Genomic DNA, 26,048 nt, shown 5'->3' with positions numbered 1-26,048 from the left:
CATACTATTTGAGTTAGTGTCCTTCTGAGTTAGAGACCTGTTGCATGGCTTGAGTCAGGGACCTAGTGTTCAGAACAGCAGAAGGGGCTACTTTTTAAATTTGTCCACCCAGAAAGGAGTTACGAACTCAAAGACATGGTATGGGAGACCAGCTTAAGCCCTCCTCTTCCTTTATACTCGATTTCAGACATGTGCAGATCAATTTGACTGCCATAGATTCCACAGTTACTCCCGAAGAAGAAATACCGTCTTCCTAGATCCCCTGAATGACACGATTCATCAAATGCTTTCTTTCAAGATAACATTATTTTTATACACAGAGAGTTGACACCGTTTTCTGGATGACGCAGACTAAAAGACATACTCTAAGGAGACAAAGAAAAAAAAAAAAAAACGCCGTGATACACACCAAATCTTGAGACAGATAATTCAGCAACAGTTGTTAAAATCTCCAGGAATACCATCAAAGATAGAGTTTAGGAAAAGGGAGAAAGTCCAGCTGAGCCAGCCAGAGCTGCAGATAATGCAGAGGGGAAATTCAGCTTGAGGGAATGACTGCTTGCCAGCCCGCTGCCCCAGACGTATTAGTGCTGAGGTAGAAAAGGAAGAACCCCAAAGGCAGACCAATGAATTGTGCAAGTGGGGGCAGACAGATCTGTTCCCTTTGCCTAAGAGGAGTCTCTGTTTTTGGTGCTTGAATAAGTCATGCATACTGATGTGCAGGGCCCCCTTAGAGGAAGGGGCTGCTGTCCCACCCCACTACTTAGTGCTAGCCTTCTGACCTGGGGTGAGGCACTCAATCTAGTTTTCTTATCAGCAAAAATGAGGTAACATTGCCTCATTTATCAATCCATCCACTCACCAGGTATTTATTTAGGGCCCACAGTGGGTCTAACGTGAAGTAACACAATGGCGAGCTACACAGACAGTTTTTGCCTTTGTGGGGTGTTCAGATCATCTCCCTGGGTTGAAGTTACAGAAAAGAAACATGTCTTTGAACTGGAAAGCACTGTGACAAAAGAAAGTCTTTATCATCAACAGCCTCCACTCTTGATCTAGCTGTGTGACTGGGCGGTCACAATTTTTCTGGGCTTTGTTAGTCTCAGCTAAAAAATGTGGACATTTCCTCTCCTAAAATTTAATTACTTCAAATACAAATGAAGAAGCTAGGCTTTTTAGGTACTTCTGAGTCAGAGCCTTCTAAAAGATTATTATGAAATAGTTCAGACATAACAGAAGGGTAAGAATAATATAACAAGCCTTTATGTACCAACACTCTTACATAAGAGAGAAAACGTTGCAAGGAGCTCTATCTGGGGCCAGGACCTCTCATCCTCAGGTTGTATAACTGAGATGAGTTTGGTGTTTATTATCCTGAAACCTGGTTGTTCAAGGAAACCTGGCATGGGACTAAAAATATTTCACCAGTGAAGAGCTCTTCCTACACTTAGGTGTTCCTGGTTCTAATGAATGCCAGATCACGACAGTACATATCACACACAGGTGCCACTCTGTTCTCTCCCTGCCAGCCTGATTGCTGCCCAACTGGCAGATGACCAGAAAAGCCCTTTAGCAGGCACTGCTGCTGCAAGGAGAAACACTGTGTTGTATTTACCTTGAGGGCCTTCTGCGCAGCTTCACTAGACCCGATTGCAATCAGGTTAGGCCCAGCCATGCTGCAGAAACTCTTCAAATGCAAAGCATCGGCTACAGGGACTGTGGAGACTGCATAGTCCTACACAGACAAACAGAATAACAAGCAGTTTGGTATTGCAGAGTAATTCTAAAACTGATTAAATCCTGCCTGAACTGCACTTGCTCATTTGAAGGCTGTCGGGCCCCAAATATCTGGAAGAAAAACTGTGACCCACAGCTTTGGTAATGCTGGGTAATTGGCAATGAAGACTACCTCTGAGAAGCAAGCAGAACTTCCTCCCAGATATGACTGTGTCAAGAGCTTTGCCAGCTCTCTGGCCTGTAAAGCGGACCACTATAGGATGGTGGTTTTAATACCCTGTGCAAACTGTGGCTCAGTCAGAGCCTCATGTCCTCATGGGGAGAGGAGCTTATTAGTGGTTATATCCCTTCATAAGCAGTCAGGAGAGCCCATCTATTGATGATCAGGAAAGGGACCTTGAAAGGAGATGTGAAATACCTAGCCCAGTTTCGAGCACATAGTAGGCATCCATGTACAGGCAATCTCTGATTTTCATCAGAAAAGTAACATTTCATATAAAAGTCAACTGGATCTCCAAATTTGTGTGTGTGTGTGTGTCACTTATTGTTCCAGGAACATGTACCAGGTGTTTGTATCATTGCATACTGGAAGAAAAGAGAGGATGGTCACACTAACTTTGTCAGTTGCTCCCATTAATTAATGAAGCTTGATTATCAAGAAATTCGAATTTGATAATGTTTAAATCTTCTAGCAAATGTACAAATACTAGGACTTATTTTGCCATGCTGGTGAAATGTAAACACCATTACTCATAACATATTGATTCAATGGGTCTATGAATATTTATCAAGTAATTACTCTGCCAGGCATAAGTTATCCTTTACCTACCTTAAAAGTATCAGCCAAGATTTCAGCACCTCGTTGATTTGTCCTTTTGGAAAGGCCCACAAAAAATTCTCTGCCTATAATAGATGTCATGAAACATAGTAAGTGGGTGGCTCCAGTGACTGTGCACTATTTCTTTTATCTATAAATACTGACCTGAAAGCATCACATAGTTCCTTCCTGCCACAGAGGACAGCTCCACCAAAAAGACCCCTGTTCCCTTTACAGAAAGTTCAACTCAAATTATTGCCCTTAAAAATAAGCTTTTTTTTCAAATTCATAGAGACAGAAAACAGGATGGAGGTTTCTTGGAGCTGAGAGTAGAGATAAATGAGCGAGTTTAGTGGGCACAGAGTCTCAGTTTGGGAAGATGAAAAAATCCTAGAGCTGCATGGTGGTGCATACTGCCTGAAGTATGGTGTTGCATACTGCCTGAGGTATGGTGGTGTATAACAGCATGAAAGTCCATACTGCCTCTGACTGTACCCTCAGAAACAGATCTGATGGTAAACTTTATGCTATGTATGTTTTACCACAATGAAGAATTAACTTTTCATTTAAGAAACAAAAGAATTAAACATACTCATAATCTATAACTAGAAATTAGGTAATAGCAATGACAAGTTAGCAGTGTTGCCCTTTGTTACCTCCTAAAAGAATAATGTTTTTAATTAACTCAGAGGCCTTTTCTTATAAACATCAAGTAAGGCCTGAAGAAACCATATGGGTAACATGAGTGTAGTGCTTACTGCTCTTCGGGTCTGGTCTCTAAGAGCTCTGTCTTTAATATTATACTTCTATTTGTTTCAAATCAAACATGAAGACACCTATTTGCAAAGTGAAAAAAGTTAAGGACGAAAGACCTTGGTGTTTGATGTCTCTGAAATTCTGCAACTTTTCTATTCAGAAAGCAAACACTAAATAAAAATGGTCTCTAAGTTTAGGCAATGAGACAACAATTGTACATAGGGTTGAGCAATACATTAATGTGGGGATTTTCATTTTCCCTTAATTCTTTGGGGGAAAAAATCCACTTGAAAGCATAAAGGTCGTCCATACTGCCTCTGTACCCTCAGAAACAGATCTGATGATAAATTTTATGTTATGCATATTTTACCACAATAAAGAATTCACTTTTCATTTAGGAAACAAAAGAATTAAACATTCACAATCTTTAATCAGAAATTAGGTAACAGCAAGGACAAGTTAGCAGTATTACCCTTTGTTACCTTTGTTATTCAAAGAGAAATCAGTGAGTTTTTGTCCCAGAGCATCATCATAAACATAAGAAGATGGCCGTGGAAAAGGGACTGTTTTGACAGACTTTACAAATGCTACTCCTTTAATCTTCATCTGTCCTCATAAAAGGGGTAAATGACACAGGTCAAATGATGTTAGGACAAATTCCAAGGGTTTATGCTGTTGGCAGACAGACAAATCTGCTGTGGCACAGTGACCATTTTTTTGGCAATGGTATGATTGTGTAGTCTCTTAAGAAAACTCAGACATAAAAATCAAAATTTAAGTAGGGCAGGTCTGTTCCTTGGCAAAAGTATTACTTTATAAGAAAAAAAGTCAGCTATAATTACAAAATAAAGTTTCACTAATTCTTTTCAGATAAGAATACATTTATAAATTAGTCTCATACACAACTTTAAAAAAAAAAACTCAGTACTGGGGCGCGGGTTGTGGCTCAGTGGTAGAGTGCTTGCCTAGCATATGTGAGGCACTGGGTTTGATCCTCAGCATCACATATAAATAAATGAATAAAGGTCCATCAACATCTAAAAAATATTTTTTTTTTAAAAAAAGAAAAACTCAATGCTTTAAGCAAGTTTTAAGAGGGGCATGCGCGCTATCTCAATTTTATAAAATTAAATATGATAGGAAAGTACAAAAATAAGCATACTGTTTATATCTTTAAAAAGTTAAGTTGTACTTCTCTGTTTCTGGCAGTGTTATGGATAAGATCCCCTAAATGACATTCCTGATGGAAATAACTAAAATGCTGGAATTGAAGTATTTTAAAAACAGTTTTTTGGTATCTGTGTGTCATTTTCTTCTATGCCAGTTCATTTCCCCCACTTCTATGGTATTTATTTATAGGAAAAACCAGCCCTTTTAGTCTATCTATGGACTAGCCTACATTCTAGATTTGCCCGATTGCTTCCTAATATCATTTAATATTTAAACTGTTCCTTTATCCTTTCTATTTTTAGTAAACATAGTTTAATGTAGATGGTTAAATTAGAATCTCATCCTTTTTTTTTTTTTTTTTGGATAGGACAACTTCAGAGGTGGGGTTGCGCTTTTACTGCATTACATAAGGAAGCACAGGACTGTCTGCTCCATTTTCAATAGTTAGACTAGAAGGATCAGTGGTTTCAGGAGGCATCAGATTAATTTTCCTATTATACAGTTTTCTATCAATTCTTCACATAATGGTTTTCATATTGTTTGATGATCATGCATAGACCCACTATTTTGTTAGAGATCTGCATTTGCTGGCTGGAATTCTAAAAAGAAAATTACGAATCAAGTATTTGGTCTACTTGAAATACAACTTGTAAAAGGAAAGATAAGATAAATGCTGTGTCTTTCCTTTACCTACCCACCACTAGACTGATGGGTTGTTGTTTCAATAACTTATAAAAATGGCCAAGTGTTTTTTTTTAAATCATGAGTCAACAATTAAATCATAACTATGTAAATTTAAAAATATTTGGAACTAAATGATAACAAAAATTAAAAAAAAATTTAGAAGTTGTACTTGGAAGAAAATGCTTAAGTTAGTGAAGATGAAAGATTCAAAATTAATGAGATAAAATTCCAACTTGAGATGTAGGGGGAAAAAGAATCCAATAAAACAAAGAAATCTGAAAGAAGGAAATAAATAAAGGAAATATTCAAGAGAGAGAGTTCAACGAATCCAGTAGCCGGTCCTTTGAAAAGGTTAATAAAATTGACCAACTTCAGGCAGGTAGGCAGGCAGGAAGGAAGGAAAGAAGGAAGGAAAGAAGGGAGGGGACAGGCAGCCAGGCAGATGGCATAAATATCACAAATGAAAAAGGAATATAGCTACCGTTGCTGTGAAGCTTAAACAAACATCAGAAGACAGGAATAACTTTATACCCAACATTTTGAAAATTTTACATAAAATAGATAAAGTCCTAGAAAAATGGAATGCCTCAAAATGGACTCAGGGAAGCCTCGTCATATTATCTTTAAAGAAGTGAACCAGTTTAAAATCATCCCTGCAAAGAAGGCACCAGACACTGTTTATGGACGTGTCCTACCTACTACAGCTCAAGGAATACACAGTTCAAATGGTACCAATTCCAGAGAATAGAAAAATAAGAAACATCCCTTAATATTTTTCATGAGACTAATATAACACTTTACCAAAACCAGACAAGAATAACAAGAAAGAAAAATTACAGGACATGAAATAAAGTCTTAACAAAATGTTAGCAAACTAATTCCAATACTGTATGAAAAAGTGAGTTAATCATGATCAAGTTTGATTTCAATCCGGAGATGTAAGACTGGTCAACTACCAGAAAATTGATTAATATAATTAACCATGTTTCAGATTAAAGAAGAAAATCAAATAATCATTTCATTGGAAGAAAGAAAGAATTTACCCTATAACCTGGAATTCATTTCCCAATGTTGATCTTAGAGGAACTCTTGTACATGTCTGCAGGAGACACACACAGAAATTAACATAGCAGCATTGAAGATAATAGTAGAGAAGAACCAGAAAATACCCAAAATATACATCACCAGAAAGTGCATAAATACACTGTGGTATAATTCCACAGAGTACTAGCCAGCATTGAAAATGAACTGCAGCTACACACATCGACTTGAATCAAAAGTAGAAAAATTCATGCAAGAGTTCATATAGTGGGACACTAATAGTAAAAAGCTGTAAGAGAAGCAAAACTGAGCAGTGATTTCTTGAGGCTGGGAGGAGGGAGGGATTGGGATGGGGGGACCCCAAGGGTTTCTGTGGTCCTGGTAATACTCTATTTCATAAGACAGGGGTGAATACCCAGGTGTTAATTTTCTTTTTGGTCTTTAAAGCAGTACATACACATTTTACAATTCAGTTCTATGCACTCTATATTTCACCAAAATACATAAATAAAAGTAGAGATAAGCCAATGTTATTTATTCAAGAGAAATGGAATGAAAACAGTTTTAGCCCGTAGCTGCTTGCCTGACTGACAGATTTCCCAGCAGGAACTGGAATTGGAAAGCAGCTCTCCTTCTGTCCATTTCCTGATAAATTATTAATGAATCTTGAGTTACAGAAGGAAGAGGGCACAGAACACATAGAAAGTGCTACAGATTTTCTTATACAATTCTGTGTAATCCAAAAATTGAGTGGTAATATTGCATACTATTGTGAATGTGATTATTGCCCCATGAATTATACACTTAAAAATGGTGAAAATGGCAAATTTTATGTCATATTTTACCACAATAAAAAATGAGGGAAGAAAGAAAACTTCAGAGGTTGGAAAAAGAAAGCAGGACATAACATCAGGTTTGAATGAGATGCCAAGCAAAGACGTCCCAACATTATCTCAATTTTCAATATAATACCTAAGATGGTAATTTATATACTGAATATAGCAAGTAAAAAAAAAAAAAAACTACAGAGTGTATCAAAGGTAAGCCTTAGTACTTAGTGCCTAATTAGAATATGGGGAAAAGCACTGGGCTTGAAATGCTGTGGAAAGACTGTAGACCATGCAGGAAGGGACTCCTTCTGCGCCTTCCCATTGAAGAGGTTTTAGGGTAGCTGTGCAGCTCAGCTGTGAAGACAACTAAATGGCTGTGAACATAGCTTGTTTTAAGCTGTACTGCAAATGTGATCCGTATCTGCTTACAATAAGTTGTGTATTATATGGCTATTTCTGTTTTTTAAAAAAAAGTATTGTTAAGGAAGTGTGATTTACACATCTAGCTTTTCACAAAACTCTATTTTCTAAGTGAAACAAGCTGTTGTTCTGGGCTGTCAAAAAGAATGAAAGTGCCATCAATGGGAGGCTCAAAGGATATTCTAAGTGGGGGATGGGGAGGACTTACTGGGTAGAGTTGAAGAATGTCTGTGTCTTGCCAGGCACAGTCAGAGCTAAGAATGCAGCCTGAGCCTCCTTGACCCCTTGTTCTGCATCTGAAGGCTCAATGTGCGTTGTGCGGCAGACCACACCCCAGCAGCAGGGCCACTAGCAGCTCTGTCCACAGCAGCACAGGCCCTGCAGTGCATAGCTCTAGAGGGTTCTATTCACAGAGCTGTTGGTGGAATGGTGCCCCCTGGAGCTGGGCAACACAATGGCCTCAGCACCAGGCACAGGACACTGAGCAGAGAATAAACACACTCCTCCCCCAGGAAAACTAGGTATATCCAAATGTAAGCAACACAAAAACATTTCTAGATGAAAACAAGGAAGGCTATCTTCTGCTATATACACGGGATTCAATATAAATACACAACAGTTAAAATATTAAGCTTTGTGCTTTCAGTGGGTCACATGAGGGAGGCTGTTTTCCCAGATTCCTGAGAACCAGCCTTTGCTCTTTGGGCTACACTGGTGAAACAGGTATTCATCCTCTGACATTCAGAGGAAAATAAACTCTTGGTATGACTTAAAAACTACTATTATCTTGCTCTTCAGTATAACCAAGATGAATGTGGGGGTCCAAATTTTATACATGATTTTTATAAAACAATAGTCCTATGATCAAAAAGAATTAGAAAGGTTAAATACTAAAATTACTGTTTCTTTAATAGCCATATTAAACTGATTGTACAAAGCAATTCTGTTAGATCAATAATAACATTAACATTTATATTTTGTCTGCTATTACTCAACTGGCATTAAGCCAAGTCAATTTGTATAGAAAATTATTTGAATTCCTCTTGCCATCTGGAGAGAAAATTATTTGTAAATGACACTAATCTAGAATTTAGAATCCTCTAAATACAAACCAGACATACAGTCGCTAGATGCAAAACTATGCCACTCATAAAATCAATTGTAGAAGAACACAGAAGCAAGATACATATTAATCATCTACCTACCAATAATATTCTTGTCAGAATATGCAAATATATGCAAACAAAAGTATTGAAAGGAATGAACAACCAAATGTTAAAGTGATTATCTCTAAATGGAAGGTCAATTTTTCCCTCATTGTGCTTTTCTGTATTTGTCAAATTCTCAGCATTTAGCATCCATTACTTCAGTAAGTAAAATAAAAACTATAAGAAAATGAGTATGATTAAGGTAGTGAAAGTATTTTTGGACAGAAAAAAATAAATGTAACTCTACCTGTGAATAAGACATCTCCACCATCTAAGGTCGCATTTTCATCCTTCATCTCTACTATATTAAGCTGAAGTTTTTCTAATGCTTCTTTCATCATGTCAACCTGTTGAAAAATAAAACAATTCATATTAGTAGATACCATTTCCTAATACAAAAACCAATTTCTGAAAACTTCTGAGCACTGTTATCCTCCTATGTAAGCGCGCGCACACACACACACACATACACGCACACTCTCTCATCCTTATGTATGTAGGAAACATGTTATAGAGTGCAAGATCACAGGATAAGTCATGACAATTTGTAAGAGAAGAAATTATCATTAGAAATTACCCATTTGGTTCCCTTTTAGTCTAAGAGTTAATTAATATTAGTCTTCTTTTTTGGAGGAGAGTAACTCACTATCTAGGATACTGTTAATGCTGACCAGTTAGGACACTACTGGAAGCTGACCTTTTATAGGGCATGTAAGTCAAAAAAGGCAAGAGGCAAGTGACATAGTCCACATATCTTTGCCAGAAAGAACAAGATCTTAATTTTCATCCTGAGTCACTTGGTGAGTCAGAATAACACACATACAGAATAATAATGGAAGGAAAATCAATAACTAACAACTTGAAATTTCAATCTATAGGCGGCCATTGTTTCCTATTATTATTATTATTTTTTTTTTTTAGTACCAGAAATTGAACCCAGGGGTACTTAACCACTGAGTCACATCCCCAGTCCTTTTTATGTTTTATTTTGAGATAGGGTCTCACTGAGTTACTTAGAGCCTTGCTAAATTGCTGAGGCTGGTTTTAAACTTCAGATACCTCCTGCTGGTATTGCAGGTGTGCACCATTGTGCCTGGCTCAAGTGTTTTCTAAAATGCCAGAACTTCCAAGCCTTCTCTGTAAATCTAAATTGTTATTTAAGTTTATACTCAAACAATTAATATGATTACTTGTCTTAAAACCTACTTCCCTAGAGAGGATTAACAAATATAGTAACTGCAGTCAAACCAAAGAATATTAGAAAATGACATTCAGGGACTCTCTATGATTCTGGGGTGTGTCTCAGCACAGAGAGATTCTGGGCTGAATTAGGAAACATTTCTAATGAGACTTACTTTAATACGAGAAAAAAACTATAAGGCATAACAAATGCCCTTTGAAGCTTACAATTTAATTAAAGTCATTCCAGTGACTCAAAAAAACAACTTAAATAGTTTTGAAGGTCTGCAAAATCTTTAACATGGCAAGGACATACATTCACAAGACATGAAAGGAAAATAAGAGATCACAACACACTGGGCGAAGCAGGAGGCTCTGCCAAAATATAGCATGCTGAGGACACAGAGTGACTTGTCAATGAAGAGACATCAGTATGGCAAGAGTCGGCTCTAAAGCAATAAAAATATGGAAATACTTCGACAACAAGGCTGACATTCATGCATTCAAAAACATTAAAGAGGATACAAAGTAAAATAAATATATCATCTCATCCTTGTCCTGGAACGCATGCTAAAATTCCACAAACCAGAGTGACTCAGAACAATAAAAATTATTTCCATGGACAAAATGGTCTTAATGTTGTTATAAATACATCCAGTGACCTCTTTTAACAGCAGGATAGGTTTTCCTATGTAACAGGAAATGGAATCGTTGCTATAGCATGGAAAAAGAGAAAACAACATTTACTATGGCTTGTTGAGCTACTGTGAACCCAGGAAAACACACAACCATTTGCTTCTGGCCTCTGTGCTTCTGTGTCCATGGAAAATTCACTGACCATAGGGAGAGAGATCATGAGAACTGTGCTACCATCACCTTTTGTTTCTATGGCTAATGCTGCTGCTTCCATTATAGCTTAACATCTCAAAGGTTACTAGGAGTTTAGCAGTAACATGGATTTTGGTCTGAAAAGTTTGTCTGTAACTATGTAACTTCTCAACTTAAGAATTTCATTCAACTTTTAAGTGTTAAAGGACAGTAAGAAGGCTACTTATACACAGGTTTCAGAAACATTGTTTCTTTTTAAAAAGTCTTATATCTTTCAAAATCAAAGTTTTAGAGGATAAAATGTTTGTGGTTTTCTTATAAAAGTCAAAACAGCTGCACTGACATTAAGGAACTGGCTTTTGTGCAAGGGAAGTACTTTTTTTTTTCTTTTTCTTTTTAAATGTTCAGTCACATCTACACAAAGTCATAAGGAGAGGTCCATACCACAAATGTTGATAGTACTACATTAATTTTTCAGAGTTAAGTTCATGGAGAAGAGTTTTTAAAAATTTAAACATCAAGTAAACAGTTTTGAGAAGCGCAGGACCATATGGTGTCAAATTGGTAATGCTAACTCAGGGAGATTTCTGAGAAAGAAACAAGAGAGGCTGAACCCCATAGGCTGACCACAGAGAACTGCATTCTCTTGGCACAGAGGTTCCAGCAAAGCATACCAAGGCAGCTGCACACAAACCAGGCCCTGCCCTGACACACAGGCACAAATTGAGCCAGCCACTCGGGCAGTTAGAACTTTAACTGTAGAAGTGGGAAGGTATGCAGGAAAAGATCCAAACCATGAACCTTCAAGAAACTGCCCATTCTGTTGTTACACAGCCATGGTCAAAGCTGACTTAATTAACTTTCAAGAGGTACAAAAAAAAAAAAAAAAAAAAAAAGGCCAAACTATACCACCAACCTTTAGCAGCGACAGTAACCCCACAGAGTGGAATTTTACATTACTCAGAGAAACCGTCAGAACAAACAGTATTAATTCCAAAGGTTGAGCTGAATGGGTCGTTTATAGCCCATGAAATTAGAAACGAAAAGGGCAGAATTAGAGAAACAGCCCTAATTAGTTTAAACCTCAATTTGTACCTTAGAGTAGGATATATAATTCTCTTATTCTATTCTGAAGACTTACAAGAATTAACTTTCTCCTTCCATCATCATGCTCATACACTTTGATTTCATCGTTTTATTCTATATTTGCATTCCAACTTTTCTCCTCCTACCCTTTACTTCCCTGGCCACAGTGGCTTCTGATCACCTTTGATGCTCCCCTTCATTCAGCCATATATCTTGGTCTCCAAGAGTTGGTATAGGCTTGAGGTAATTATCTTCCCTTCCACTTCCTCTCTCCTTTTCTTTTCCGCTGGAGTACCAGTGTTCAAAAATGTAGTTATTGGGGTTACACATTCATAGTCATTACACTAGGAAAGTCTATGATCTATGGCCTGGAGTTCAAATCTCCACTCTGCTACTTACTAGCTAAGTGACCTTGGTTTGTTTAACATTCTGATGATCTTCGGTCTGTTCATCTTTAAAGTGGTTGTTTACTTATAATAATACCAACTTGTTGAGTTCTTTATGATTATTAAATTCATGCAAAGCTCTGAGCACATATAACCGTAATTGCTCAATAAATGTTAGATACAGCGTTTACTGTTTTGGTGAAATACCAGCTTGTGTGCATATCCTTACAGATACTTGTGTTATAAAACTGACCCACCACGAAAAAATCTGTTCCTTTTTCTTACATTTGGACAAGTTTATTGTGTTTTGCCACCCCATGGCAGATTCCATCTGCTTTCCAGTAAATTAAAACTGTAGTCTTTTCTGCAAATTCAATGTAAAGTTAAATATAAGGACATTTATATTTAAATTTGAAACATTCAAATTTGATTTTCTTCCAGGTCCTGGAAGCTGCCAGAAAGAATGAGGTGCATTTCTTGTATAATATCTGCTTTGAACCAGTGATCTGCAGGTACCACACCAGAGTGGGCCTGACTGGTAAGATGTATCACAGAACTCAAAAGAACATCAGCCCAGACATATGAATGGGTTATGAGGACACGGCCACTCTAGAGGATGCAATCAGTCTGAAGGATTCCTTCTTTTTCTTGATACCCAGTTTCCTTTCTCTCCTTTGTTTTCTCAAGTTGGTGTCATCATCCTGTCTTCTCATTTCAGACCCTCAAAGTGAGTGTAAAGTACTAGAGATTTGGATACTGGCTCTGTGACTTGTGAGTGATATGACTTGGAATAAATTAACCTCTCTGAGCCTCAGTTTCCTCATCTGCAAACAAGATAACATTTTTCTAACAGGGATTATGTGAATAATAAGTCAGGTAACACATGGAAAGCACCTAGCTCAGTGCCTGCCATGTGGGACTCAAAACCAATAGTTACTATTATTATTAGTAGTAGTAGTATTTTGGCCTTAAGTAAGTCAGTTTTTGTTTGGATTCTGGTTACATTTCAAAAGAAAGAAAAGATTAAAAACACCACTTTCAGCACTAAATAATCTTAGAAGTTCAACTCTACTTTTCTTCTTGCAAACTTTCCCCCAACCTAAAATCAACCCCCCCCTCCCCGCCAAACTCTCCCTAATATAAAGAAAAACAAATCGAATCAAAAACCTTATACAGTTTTCCCAGGAAGCTATGTTCATATTAGCTTGCAACATACTGTGACTAATTTAGTATTCTTTATTTAGAGACAATATTTTCCAGGTGACCTGTCCAAAGTTGATTCTTGCTGTGTCTTTTCAATGTCCATTTGGAATGTTCTGCTTCTTCACCCTGAATGTGGTGAGTGCGCTCATCAGGCCTGATGCGCCGATGTGCTGCAGCTCCACAAAGAATACTCATCAGCCTCTGTTAGCTAAACCACTTCCCTTTAGCTGCTTCTGCTCAGTGGACTGTCAAATGTTATGACTACGAAGGAGGCCCTTGAAGTTGACCTGTCTGTGGCCAATCTTTCTCAATCACCCACAGTTCTGCCTGTGCTGGAAGCTATGCTGTCAATACTATCACCACTTGTTATAGTTGGGATCCAGAATGTCCCCCAAAGGCCTCTGTGTTAAATGCTTGGCCCATAACCCATGGTGCCGTTGGAAGGTGGTAAAACCTTTAAGAGGTAAGGATGAGTGGGAAGTTTTCCAGTCATTAAGGACATGTCATGGAAAGGGATATTAGGAACCAAAAACAAAAACAAAAACAAAAACAAAACCCTTCTGCTTCCCCTCTTTTATGTCCCAGTCAAGAGGTGAGAGGTTTTGTTCCTTAACACTCCCACTGTGATGTGCTACCTCGACATAGACCCAAAACAACAGAAAAAAATTGATCATGGAGTAGAATGAAACTGTGAACCAAAATAACCTTTTTCTCTTTATAAGTTGATTTTCTCAGGTATTTATGATAGTAATGGAAAGCTGACTAACAAACCACTGTTTTCAATGCCTACTTACATTTTCCAAGTCCTTTTAAGACTGCTCACATTATAAAAGCCTTTGAAATGATGCTGTCATCCTATCCAAAGAGTTGAATAGCAGCAACATAGCTTAGTTGGTGGTGAAATGGTTTCCTTTTCTCCACTTGTTGTTGATTTTGTTGTGCCTTTCCATGTCAAGTGTGGCACTCAGACAATGCTGAGGAAGCCACTCAAGAAGCTGATGTAATGTCTCTAGCATGTCAAGAAACAGTTGTCTTGGAACTTGCTGATGCATTAAAGCCACACTATGTCAACCCCGGTCACATTCAAAAGGCCACATTTCATTTCTTTATGCCACTTTAATATTCTTTGGTAATCCACACATCTGCATATTTTGGCTAATTTTACGTCAGTGCTTATTGTCTGTATCATGCTTTCCTATATATTTTCTCATATGATTAACATTTCAGTTCAGCAAACATTTAGTGGATGTCAACTTACCAGTCCTTAAAGTTTTTTTTTTTTTTTTTAATGCTATCGTCCTTGTCCTAGAAAGATAACAATTTGGTGGAAGAGATACAACTTGTGAATACATAGTGACAATAAAATGGAATATTAATTGTTATGTTACAGGAGTTCCAAAAACACAGGAAGGGTAGAATGCCTGTTAGAATGTCTATTTTACATATGAGTAAACTGAGGCTAAGGGAAGCTACCTGACTTGCTGAGTCAAGTCTCCTGAATCTATCCCCATGTTCACTCTACTGTGTGATTAGCCTGGCCCACATCAGAACTGGAGCTCATGTCTGCTGCTTTCCAATTCTGCACACTTAAGTCCACTGGATATTACAAGATCCTGTGCCAAAGTGGCTTTGGATTCAATGATCTCTTCAAATCAGAGGTAAATGAAATTCCTATAAATTAGGGTCTTAGGATGTTAAGTTACCCAGAGATTAAGAACACTAAGTAATATGAATAGAATGTACAAACCACACCAGGGATGTTTACCAAAGAAGGCCTGCATATTAACTACCACCCTTCAATTTTGGGATGTCTTAGTGGTTCATTTCTTAACTTTTCCACATGTGCTGATTAAATTACTAAAACTAACCAAAACGACCAATAAAAGTAGGATCAAAGAGAGGTTTAACATACCAAACAACTCAGTCTTAATTTCTAAATAAAAACATTGGAATCCTCTTCTCTATTCTAAATGTAGGACAAAGGTTTTCAGAGGAATTTATATTGCTAATTTAAAAATTAGCAATGATAATAGCAAACATGTATACAGTCTTCCTATATGCCAGAACTCATATTTCATTTATATAATTCTTACAACCTAATGAAGCAAGATCAAGCATTGTTTCTCTTTTAGAAATGAGGAAACGGAGGTAGGGTAGATAGCATGCCCAAAATCTCAGGAAGTAATCAGCAGAGTTGAAATTTAAGTTTTGAGAGCTATGCTCTGAAGTTTAAAGTATTCTTTCCTCTACAATATTGTCATTAACAAAAAGATTATTTAGTCACCTACTGTGCACTCAAATGGAAACAAGTGTTAGAATGATTGTGAGGAGCTATCAAAATCTGTTCAAAAACAGATCATACTCATTATTATTATTATTCACTTGAACAAGAAAAGGTGGACTACAGCATTCTGAAGGAATGGAGGGCAGAGACTATGTGCTGCAGCTGTCTGAACCTGGGTTTGGTTTCTAAAGATCCTGAATTATGTTTTTCCAAGCATACACAAACTAAAGCTAATGAAGTTTGGGAGCTACTAATTCAAGCATCAGATTATGAGGTGTTATTTATGGAATAATCAATGATATGTGTTTTAAATTAGTGAAGTTATAATAGCAGTGGACACCCAGATGCACTTCAAACCAATATGATAAGTTTAAAAAGATGAGAAGAGTTTTGACCACACTGTGAATTATGGCTGGTGGAATTCCAGGATGGTGTCCAAGAATGCTGCCCCTTATATGCATATCCTGCACAAACTTCCCCCTCTGAGTGCAGAAAGGACCTGTTAATTTGATGGGACTATCACTCCTGTGATAAGGTTACATTACACAACACAAGCAAAGATATTTTGCAGATGTTTGTTATTAAGGTAACTAATCAGTTGGCTTAAGTTAATCAAAAGGGAGCATGTCCCTGCTGGCCCTGACCTAATAAGGAGAGCTCAGAAAGGGGGTCTCAAGGGTTAGAAAAGGAACAAGTCAGAAAGATGTTCTGACTCTGTTCTGAAAAAAGCAATCAGCATGAATTGCCAATGTAGGATGTTTACAGGGCAGCCTCTAAGAATTGAGAACAATCCCAGAAAAAAAAAAAATGCAGGTTGTTAGTCCTAAAACCACAAGGTATGGAATTGTGCCAACAATCTGAATGGGCTTGGAAGAGGACCAAAGCTCCAGATGAGAACATAGCCCAACTGACACCTCAACTGTGGCCTTGCATAACCCTGACCAAAGAAGCCAGATACACCATGACCAAATTTCTGACCTGCAAAAACTGTGAGATAATAAACAGATGTTCCTTTAAGTTGCTATGTTTAGGTGATTTATTATACAGCCATAGAAGACGAATACTGGAAACTCCAAATTTAAACAGATTTTATTTAAGCATATACTTGTAAAGGCCTGTAGTCAGAAGCAGAAAAGTTGAATTAAATGTTTATTTCCAAGTTGTTTGTTCCAAATATGGTGTACCATTTCATAAGATGTTCCTAAGAAATTCCCAAGAAAACTATGTCTTAAATGAGTTTAGGGGTCCTAGACACACCAACTTCCTTAATCCATTACCTACTGAAATGTTGTAAAGTCAAAATTTTAAAATGTATAAAACAAGTTGCAATACTGTTTAATTTATAAATCCAACACATGCACATGGGGTAAAATGACCAAAGCATACGCATACATGTATATACATAGTAATAAAAAGCAAAAACATGTCTGGGTCACCCCAATCTTACTCTAGTTTTCATTCACTTAGTAAGTGTTCAGTATTGAGAGCTAGACATCATGCTAAGCAATGGTCAGTAGCTATCAAAATTAGGTGTTGCCCCTGACATATAGTTAGTATCCTTGTGGTAACAGAAATGGAACATTCACACATGCCACATACAGTTAAACATTATGATAAAGGCAACAAAGGAACTGTGGCAGGTGTGGAACACTGCATGTTTGAGATATAAGACAGGGACATAATTCAGATGAGGAAGGACTCTTTGAGGAAGTGGCATTTAAGTTAAAAAAAATCAAAATGTTTATAGTTTTTATTCCTGCTGGTAGATCATCCGAAATTCCTTAGAAGCAAAAGAAAATTCTGGATGATCCTCAGATTGTAAATAGCTCACTACAGTCTATGATTAGTTAATGAAGGGCTTATTGTATTAGGAAAATGGTCCATAGAACAGGAAACTACTCAATAATTGAAAATTTCAAAACTCACCAGAGTCAAGTAAATGTCATTAATCCTATGATTATTCTGGTAACTCTTTATGTTTATAAAAGTCAACATACATAAGATTTTATAAATACTTAGCTCATTTTCCCTTTGAACTTTTATAAAAAATAACTTAGGTGAATAAGAGTTTTAAAACATTTCCCACAGACTGTTACATATCCATTGTATTTTTTTCTCATTGTTTTCTAAGCTTATTGGCTTATTTCTAGTGACAAGTACTAAAAATTAATGAGGATATTTAGCATCTTTGCTTCCATACTCGTACAATGAGAGGACAAAGCTTAAAATGAGGTCATTTCCAGTTCTACATTTCTAAGACTTGTACTCTCTAAACAGTTTTTGGTAGGCATAAATGTGTAGTCCTCTTTTCCTCACATTGAGTTTATTGAAAACACCCCAGATGGTTATTCATGAGTACAGTGCTCTGGTGTTGAACCAAATTCAATTAGAAGCAAGAGGCTGGGTGTATGGATAGAGAAAAGATGCAGCAAACCACAAGAGTGGATTAAAAAAATTCCAGAAGGATGGGAGCTATCAGAAGCAAGCAGAAGGATTTTATGTAGTAGGAAAAACTATATCTAGAAAATAAGGTGCGTGTCAGCTTACCACTAACTTGTTACACTTTTATCTTATTTTTTTGGAGTGCTCACAGTTCCTCCAAGGCTGCTAACTACCTGCCAACAGTAAACACCCATAATGCCTTTCCTATGAGAAGGTTGATGTCATGCCCTACTTAGTTGCTAGGCTATGTGTTTTCTCATATCCACATATAGTAGATTTCATCAATTTTCGATCCATTGCCTACTTGATTCCCAGGATCAATCTTAACCTGAGAAAAGAGGATCTAACAAGCTCATGCTAGGCTGAGACCTAGGATCAAGTCATTCTTTCTGTATTGGCCCACTTCAGATCACATTCCTGGGCAGTACTTTTGTTCTTTCCCCTAGAGTTCTGTGCTAGCAACTTGACCCAGTCTCTTCCTATGAACAGGGTTCTGTTCTGTGCTCTCCCTAAGGATATGAGTTTTGGACCCTTCGACTGAGCACTGTAGCTGAGTTTCTCAGCTGATCCTTGCCATCTTTCTCCATTCCCTCAACATAGAATCAGTGTCAGCAAGGTATGAGGAATCCGTCTCTTAACTACTCATAACTTGGACCCTCATCAACAATTTAAAGATGTGTCATAATTAATAATACATAAATTTATTATATTCCCTTTCAGTGCCAATTATTGTGCTAAATGATTCTGCACTGATTGCATCATTTAGTTATCATCATATCCCTGCAGGTAAAAATCACTCATGGCAGTTCCCTTTCCCTTGCAAGTGACCTGGTTTGGCCAATGAGCAAAAATCTATTGATGTTCCTGAAGCCGTAGAAAGAAACATAATCCCTTGTTTTCCTTTGGACACTATCCTATATGGATGTGATGTCTGGAACTGGTGCTGGTCTGAGGACACAGCAACTACCAAGCTGTGGTGGGACAGAGCGATGGGAAGAATGGGAGTCCCTAATGACATTGTGGAGATGCTGGATCTACCAAGTCTGAGGCCCTGGAATTCTTCATACATGATGATGACTTTCATTTCCTTACTTAATTTGCCTTGAGTTTTCTGCTGCAGCTAAAAGCAACTAGTTTACTTACATGACAAAACCAACAAGTAGTATTCAAAGAACTAGTAAAGACTGCATTACTAAAACTCATGATATTTAAGTGTAGAAACAACTATTAATGGAATATTCTTTTTCTTTCTGCAGGTATAAACCATGACTAGCCGTATCACGATTTATACCATTTGTAAGATGTGATTTTAACTGCAATGTCTCATATGTGACAAAGATTTGATCAACTACTACTTATAACACTAATGCCATCCTGCTTACAGAAAAACAATAAGTCATAATAATAGATCATAGGAAATAGATAAAAAATAAAAACTTGTAAGGCTAAAAGCAACCCAGGAAGGACTATACTTTATTGATTCTGTAGATAATCAACTTTGCATGTTAGACCTGAAAGTTAATGTCCAGCATTTACATCTTTGAGCCAGTGTTCAGATCTGGAGGATATATTGGTGTCAAGGAAGGTTAGATAGAAATGTGGAAGGAAAAACCAAAGAGGTCAGAGTATATCAGAGAAATAAAAACCACTCTGGATAAAACTAAGAAAGCTCCTCCTTATTATTTGGAAGGGACACAATGACAAAGTTCCAGGCATTCGCAAGTCCCTCCATAAAGATGTCACTGAAAGACAGTTTTCCGGAAGAAGGGTGAAAGCAACATTCAGCTTTTTAAATGAAAGCAAGGCAGGGGTTCTGCTGGTCTTGTCAGCTCTCTTGACATATAACGTACCAATTCAGCAGGACATTTCCTTGTTGACGATAATGGCACAATACATGTATTGAGTACCTAAGGGCCACTGACATTCTGCCTGCAGAGGACAAATAAAAATATGATTTATCACCAATACCAAATGAGTGTCAGCGTCAGCTGCCAAAAGGCCTGCAAAATTTAGTATATGAAAAATCCAGGAAGCTGACAAGATTCTAAATTTTTAAACTAATTTTCCTGAAAGTCAAAAGGCATAAAAATTCACTGTGCAGGCCATCCAAAATAAACACCAGCTATAGTACTCAAATGCCCATAATTTTCTGTGAATTCAGAGAAGTTAAACACTGCCATTTATAATGTAAAGCAAATAGACTTGAAGTTATGGGAAATATTTTATACGTTCAGTACACAATTAATACATTGTAGGCACGAAGCTGCCCTACAAGCCTTCTGACATATTTCTGCTCCCACCCCAACTGTGGTTCCTGGCTGGGTTAGACATTCCTTCTGGGTGTCCCCTAGGGCATTCTGCTAACACAAGATGGGCCCCCGGCAGGCTCTATATGTTAACTGAAGGAACAGCTGAACAACTCTGCAAACTGGACATAATTTCGAGGAATGTTATTAACTTACACACAAGGCAAAAATGTCCAGGTATAGTCACAAGGTGGGTGACTCCTTCTAAACAACCCTCTGGCATTTCAAGGGTGAACAGATTTGTCTTTATTTCTAAGGATTTCCAAATGAGAAAATTATCCTTGACCTATTTGCTCCAAAAATCACTAACTGCCGCCACTCTTCTCCAATCATTATTGCATTCATTTATCTGCTCATTCAACGAACATTTGTTCAGCATGTTCAACATACCTGATACTATGTTAGGTACTCAGTAAAGAGAGAAGAATCTGTGTATGTTCTTATGGGGAAATAGAGAGCTAGGTAAACAAACAATAAACAGAAAAAAATAGTAGGGAGTGATATGTGCTGTTCAGAGATTTAATTCAGGAGACTCACTATACAGTGAGTGGGTAGTAACTATAGATTGGGCGGTCAGGAGCAGTCTTTCTGAAAACATGACATTTGCACCAAGACCATAATAACCAAAAGGACCAACCCTGTTGAAAGTAAGAAAAACATTCCAACAAGAGCCAGTGCAAAGGCCCTTAGGTAGGAACACGCTTAATTTGTCCAAGGAACAGAAAGATAGCCAGTATGGGGCTGAAATGAGAGGGTAAACTTTATGGGATAAATTTTATCTCCCCACCAAATTAATATATTCAACACTTCCAGTACCTCAGTAATTTCAGTACCTATTTAGCAATAGGGTCTTTAAACAGGTACTTTTTAAAATAAGGTCATTAAGAGTGTGCCCTAATCCAGTATTACTGGTGTCTTTATAAAAATAGATTGGGACATAGACACATACAGAAGACCATGTAAGGACACAGTGAGAAGGTGGTCATCTGCAAGCTGAGGAGAGACACTCCAGAGGAAACCAACCCTAATGACACCTTGATCTCAGACTTCAGTTTACAGAATTATAAGAAAATCAATTTCTATTGTTTTAGCCTCCCAGGCTTTGATACTTCATTACAATAGTCCTAGAAAACTAATACAGCCAATTACCAGATAAAGCTGGGGACATAGGAAGGGATCAGGTCATCCTGAATTTAGTAAAACAGCACACAGGATTAGAATTGTTATAGGAAGCCATTGGAGAGTTTGAACAACCATGGTTTAACTTACAAAGATAATTCTGAATAGCTGCTTTGTGGAAAGTGGATTGGAAAATACAAATTGGAGCAGGGAAATTAGTTGAGGGGCAGTTGCTGTAGTCCAAGCAGAAGACGATAGTGGTTTGCACAGGAGTGGTGACAGTGGAGACAGAGAAGTGTCCTTATTTGGCACGTGTTTTGAGTGCCTGCATCCTAATCTCTTATAAGGATATAAATCACATTGAATTAGGGCCCACCCTAAGAACCTCATTTGAATCTAATTATCTTTTTAAAGACCCTATCTCAATTTGGCATATGTTTTAAAGGGAGACTTGACAGGAGTTGGTAGATTAGATGTGAGGGTGAAAAAAGTTCTTTGTTGTTGTTGTCATTGTTTTTTGTCTTGAACAATTGAGTAGACGAGGGTCCCAATTCCTAATAAGGAAAACTCAAGGAGGAGAAGAGCAAATGTGAAGAGAGAAAATTTAATAATTCTGTTTTTGATCATATTGAATGGGAAATGCTTTCTAGATACTCAAAGGTAGATGTCAGCACACTTGAATATGCTAGTCCAGATTTGTGAAGAGTATAGTAGTCAGAACTTGAAACAAGAACTTTTGAGTCAAGTACATGAACAGGTACTTAAAAATCAAGAGATGCTGGAAGAATTCACTGACTGAACCGGCAAGAAGTGATGGGACAGATACACTCACACCAACCTATTGCGGGACCTAGGCTCACAGTAGGCCCAAGTCCATACCTCCACCTGCCAGAGCCCAGCCTCCAGCACAGGACTGCCCATTCTTACCAGCGGATTACCTCGGGAGGTCAATCCCAGCAGCCCAGATCCACCTACACCGACTTGCACAGAACCCAGGTCCAGGGTAGGTCTGAGTTTGCCCCCCCACCCCACTTGGAGCCTAAGACTAACCCACTTCCATCTTGGGACACTGCAGTCACCACCATAGCCTTCTCCACCCAGCAGCCCCTAACTTTTTGACAACAGAGAGGGTCTAGAAGCAGCTGCATCTCAGAGTAAGCTTCTCAAAGAGAGCGCGAGGCCCACCCTTTCAGCCCCCTCGCTGTAAAACACTGCTTCCATCTTGGGGCGCCTCAACTATTACCTTGAGTTACCTCGGCTATTGCTGCCACCACCTTTAAATGCAGTACCATACATTGAGGGACACCAGCAGTGTCTGCAAGCCCCACATCAAGGTAAGGTACAGACAATCTGCACGGGTACTACAAGAATACAGGGTAGAAACTGTAATACCTCAGATCCACGCTGCAGGAAAGGAAATCACATAGACAACATGAAAAACAAGGGAGGAAAGTGCCCCAAACAAACCAGGACACTATGATAACAGAACCCATGGACAGCACAGTTGATGAAATGTCAGAGAAGCAGTTCAGAAGGTTCATAATTAAAATGATCTGTGAGTTAAACAATGACCTAAATGAGCAAATACAGGCAAAAATTGATTACTCCAACAAAGAGATAAGGGAGCAAATACAGGCAGCAAAAGATTACTTCAAGATAGAGATTCTGAAAGAAAACAAGTCGGAAATCCTTGAAATGAAGGATACAATAATCCAAATAAAAAACTCAATAGAAAGCATCATCAACAAACTAGATCACTTGGAAGAAAGAACATCAGATAATGAAGACAAAGTATATAATCTGGAAAATAAAGTCGATTATACAGTGAAGATAGTAAGAAACCATGAACAGAACATCCAAGAATTATGGGACATCATCAAAAGACCAAATCTAAGAGTTATTGGGATAGAGGAAAGCACAGGGTTTCAAACCAAAGGAATGCACAATCTCTTCAATGACATACCATCAGAAAATTTCCCAAGCATGAAGAATGAATTGGAAAATCAAATACAAGAGGCTTACAGGACACCAAATGTACAAAATTACAACAGATCTACACCAAGGTACATTATAATGAAAATGCCTAGCATTCAGAATAAGGATAGAATCTTAAAAGCCACAAGAGAGAGGAATCAGATCACAGTAGGAGGAGACCAATTCTTATCTCAGCAGATTTTTCAACCCATACCCTCAAAGCCAGGAGATCCTGGAACAACATATTTGAAACTCTGAAAGAAAATGAATGCTAACCAAGAATCTTATATCCAGAAAAATTAAGCTTTAGATTTGATGATGAAATAAAAAGCTTCCATGATAAACAAAAGTTAAAAGAACTTATAGCTATAGGTAATCTTCTTCCCATGCTCTTCCGCCCTACCCCATTTTGAGTCACCCCCCTTATATCAGAGAAGACATTCTGCATTTGTTTTTTGGGGATTGGCTAACTCCGCTTAGCATAATCTGCTCTAATGCCATCCATTTCCCTGCAAATGCCATGATCTTATTATTTTTTAGTGCTGAGTAATATTCCATTGTGTATAAATGCCACATTTATAGGGAAGAGAGGTGGGAGGGAAAGAGAGGGAGAAGGGGAATTGCATGGATGGTGGAAGGAGACCCTCATCGTTGTACAAAATACATGTATGAAGATGTGAGGAAAAAAAAAGAATAGCGTTACCTTAGATTAGGTAGAGAGAAGCGATGGGAGGGGAGTGGAGGGGATGGGGGGATAGGAAGGATAGTAGAATGAAACAGACATTATTATTATTACTGTGTGGATATATGTGACTGCATGACCGATGTGATTCTGCAACCTGTACACTCAGAAAAATGAGAAATTATACCCCATCTGATTCAAATGTATGATATGTCAAGGTCATTGTACTGTCATGTGTAACTAATTAAAACAAATAAAAAAATTTAAAAAAAAGAATTTACAACTAGAAAGCCTGTACTACAGAACATCCTCGGCAAATTATTCCATGAAGAGGAAATCAAAAACAATAATGAAAATCAGCAGAGGGAGGTATTACACTAAAGGGAAATCTAATCAGAGGAGAAAACAAGTGACATTAAATACCAAAAATAAACAAAAATAGCTGGGAATACAAATCATGTCTCAATAATAACCCTGAATGGCCCAAACTCACCAGTCAAAAGACATAGATCAGCAGCTTGTATATAAAAAAAAAAAACACGACCCAACAATATGCTGCCTCCAAGAGACACATCTCATAGGAAAATATACCCACAGACTGAAGGTGAAGGGTTGGAAAAAATCATACCACTCACGTGGACTGTGGGTTTCCATCCTTATATCAAATAGACTTCAAGCTAAAGTCAATCAAACAGGATAAAGAAGGACACTACATACTGCTCAAGGGAACCATACACCAACAAGACTTAACAATGATAAATATGTACGCCCCAAACAATGGAGCGTCTACATTCATCAAACTCTTCTCAAGTTTAAGACTCAAACAGACCACAACACACTGGGTGACTTTAACACAGCTCTTTCACCACTGAATAGATCTTCCAAACAAAAGCTGAACAAAGAAACTATAGAATTCAATAACACAATCAATAACTTAGACTTAACTGGCATATATAGAATGTTTTATCCTTCAAGTAGTGAATACACTTTCTTCTCAGCAGCACATGGATCCTTTTCTAAAATAGACCATATATGATGCCACAAAGCAAATATTACCAAATATAAAAAAGTAGAGATACTACCATGCATTCTATCAGATCATAAGGAAATGAAATTAGAAATCAATAATAAAATCCACTCTAATACCTGGAGACTAAATAATATGCTACTGAATGAACACTGGGTTGCAGAAGACATCAAGGAGGAGATCAAAAAAATTTTTAGAGGTGATGAGAACACAGATAAAACATATTGAAATCTCTGGGACACTATGAAAACAGTTCTAAGAAGAAAGTTCATTGCATGGAGTTCATTCCTTAAAAGAAGAAAAAGTCAACAAATAAATGACTTAACATTACATTTTAAAGCCCTAGAAAAAGAAGAACAAATCAACACCAAAAGCAGTAGAAGACAGAAAATAATTAAAATCAGAGCTGAAATTAATTAAATTGAAACAAAAGAAACAATTGAAAAAAATTATAGAACAAAAAGTTGGTTCTTTGAAGAAATAAATAAAATTGACAGACCCATAGCCATGCTAATGAAGAGAAGGAGAGAGAAAACTCAAAATACTAACATACGTGTTGAAAAAGGAAATATCACAACAGACACTACAGAAATACAGAAGATAATTAGAAATTATTTTTGAAAAATTGTACTCCAATAAAATAGAAAATATCAAAGGCATCGACAAATTTGTAGTCATATAATTTGCCCAAATTGAATCAGGATGATATACAAAATTTTAACAGATAAATTTCAAGTGACGAAATAGCAGATACCATCAGAAGCCCACCAACCAAGAAAAGCCCAGGACCAGATGGATACACAGCAAAGTTCTACAAGACCTTTAAAGAAGAACTAAAACCAATACTCTTCAATTTATTTCAGGAAATA

The 26,048-nt window shown here is 37.5% G+C and overlaps 1 protein-coding gene across 1 annotated transcript in view; it reads right to left on the bottom strand.

Annotated features, from left to right (window-relative positions):
* The window catches only part of Ddah1 (dimethylarginine dimethylaminohydrolase 1), a 138,618-nt gene that overhangs the window by 30,329 nt on the left and 82,241 nt on the right, over positions 1–26,048 (bottom strand). Inside the window, exons 2-4 of the mRNA XM_015504742.2 lie at positions 8,911–9,010; positions 2,567–2,640; positions 1,616–1,735 (exon numbers count right to left, since the gene is read on the bottom strand). Coding sequence (XP_015360228.1) covers positions 1,616–1,735; positions 2,567–2,640; positions 8,911–9,004 — 288 coding nt within the window. The 5' untranslated portion in view covers positions 9,005–9,010. The remainder of the gene's footprint in view (positions 1–1,615; positions 1,736–2,566; positions 2,641–8,910; positions 9,011–26,048) is intronic.

The sequence above is a fragment of the Marmota marmota genome, unplaced genomic scaffold (genome assembly GCF_001458135.2).
Source record: "Marmota marmota marmota unplaced genomic scaffold, marMar, whole genome shotgun sequence".
Lineage (NCBI taxonomy): Eukaryota > Metazoa > Chordata > Mammalia > Rodentia > Sciuridae > Marmota > Marmota marmota.
The sequence above is the reverse complement of the archived record's forward strand: the minus strand, read 5'-3'. Positions and strand labels throughout refer to the sequence as shown.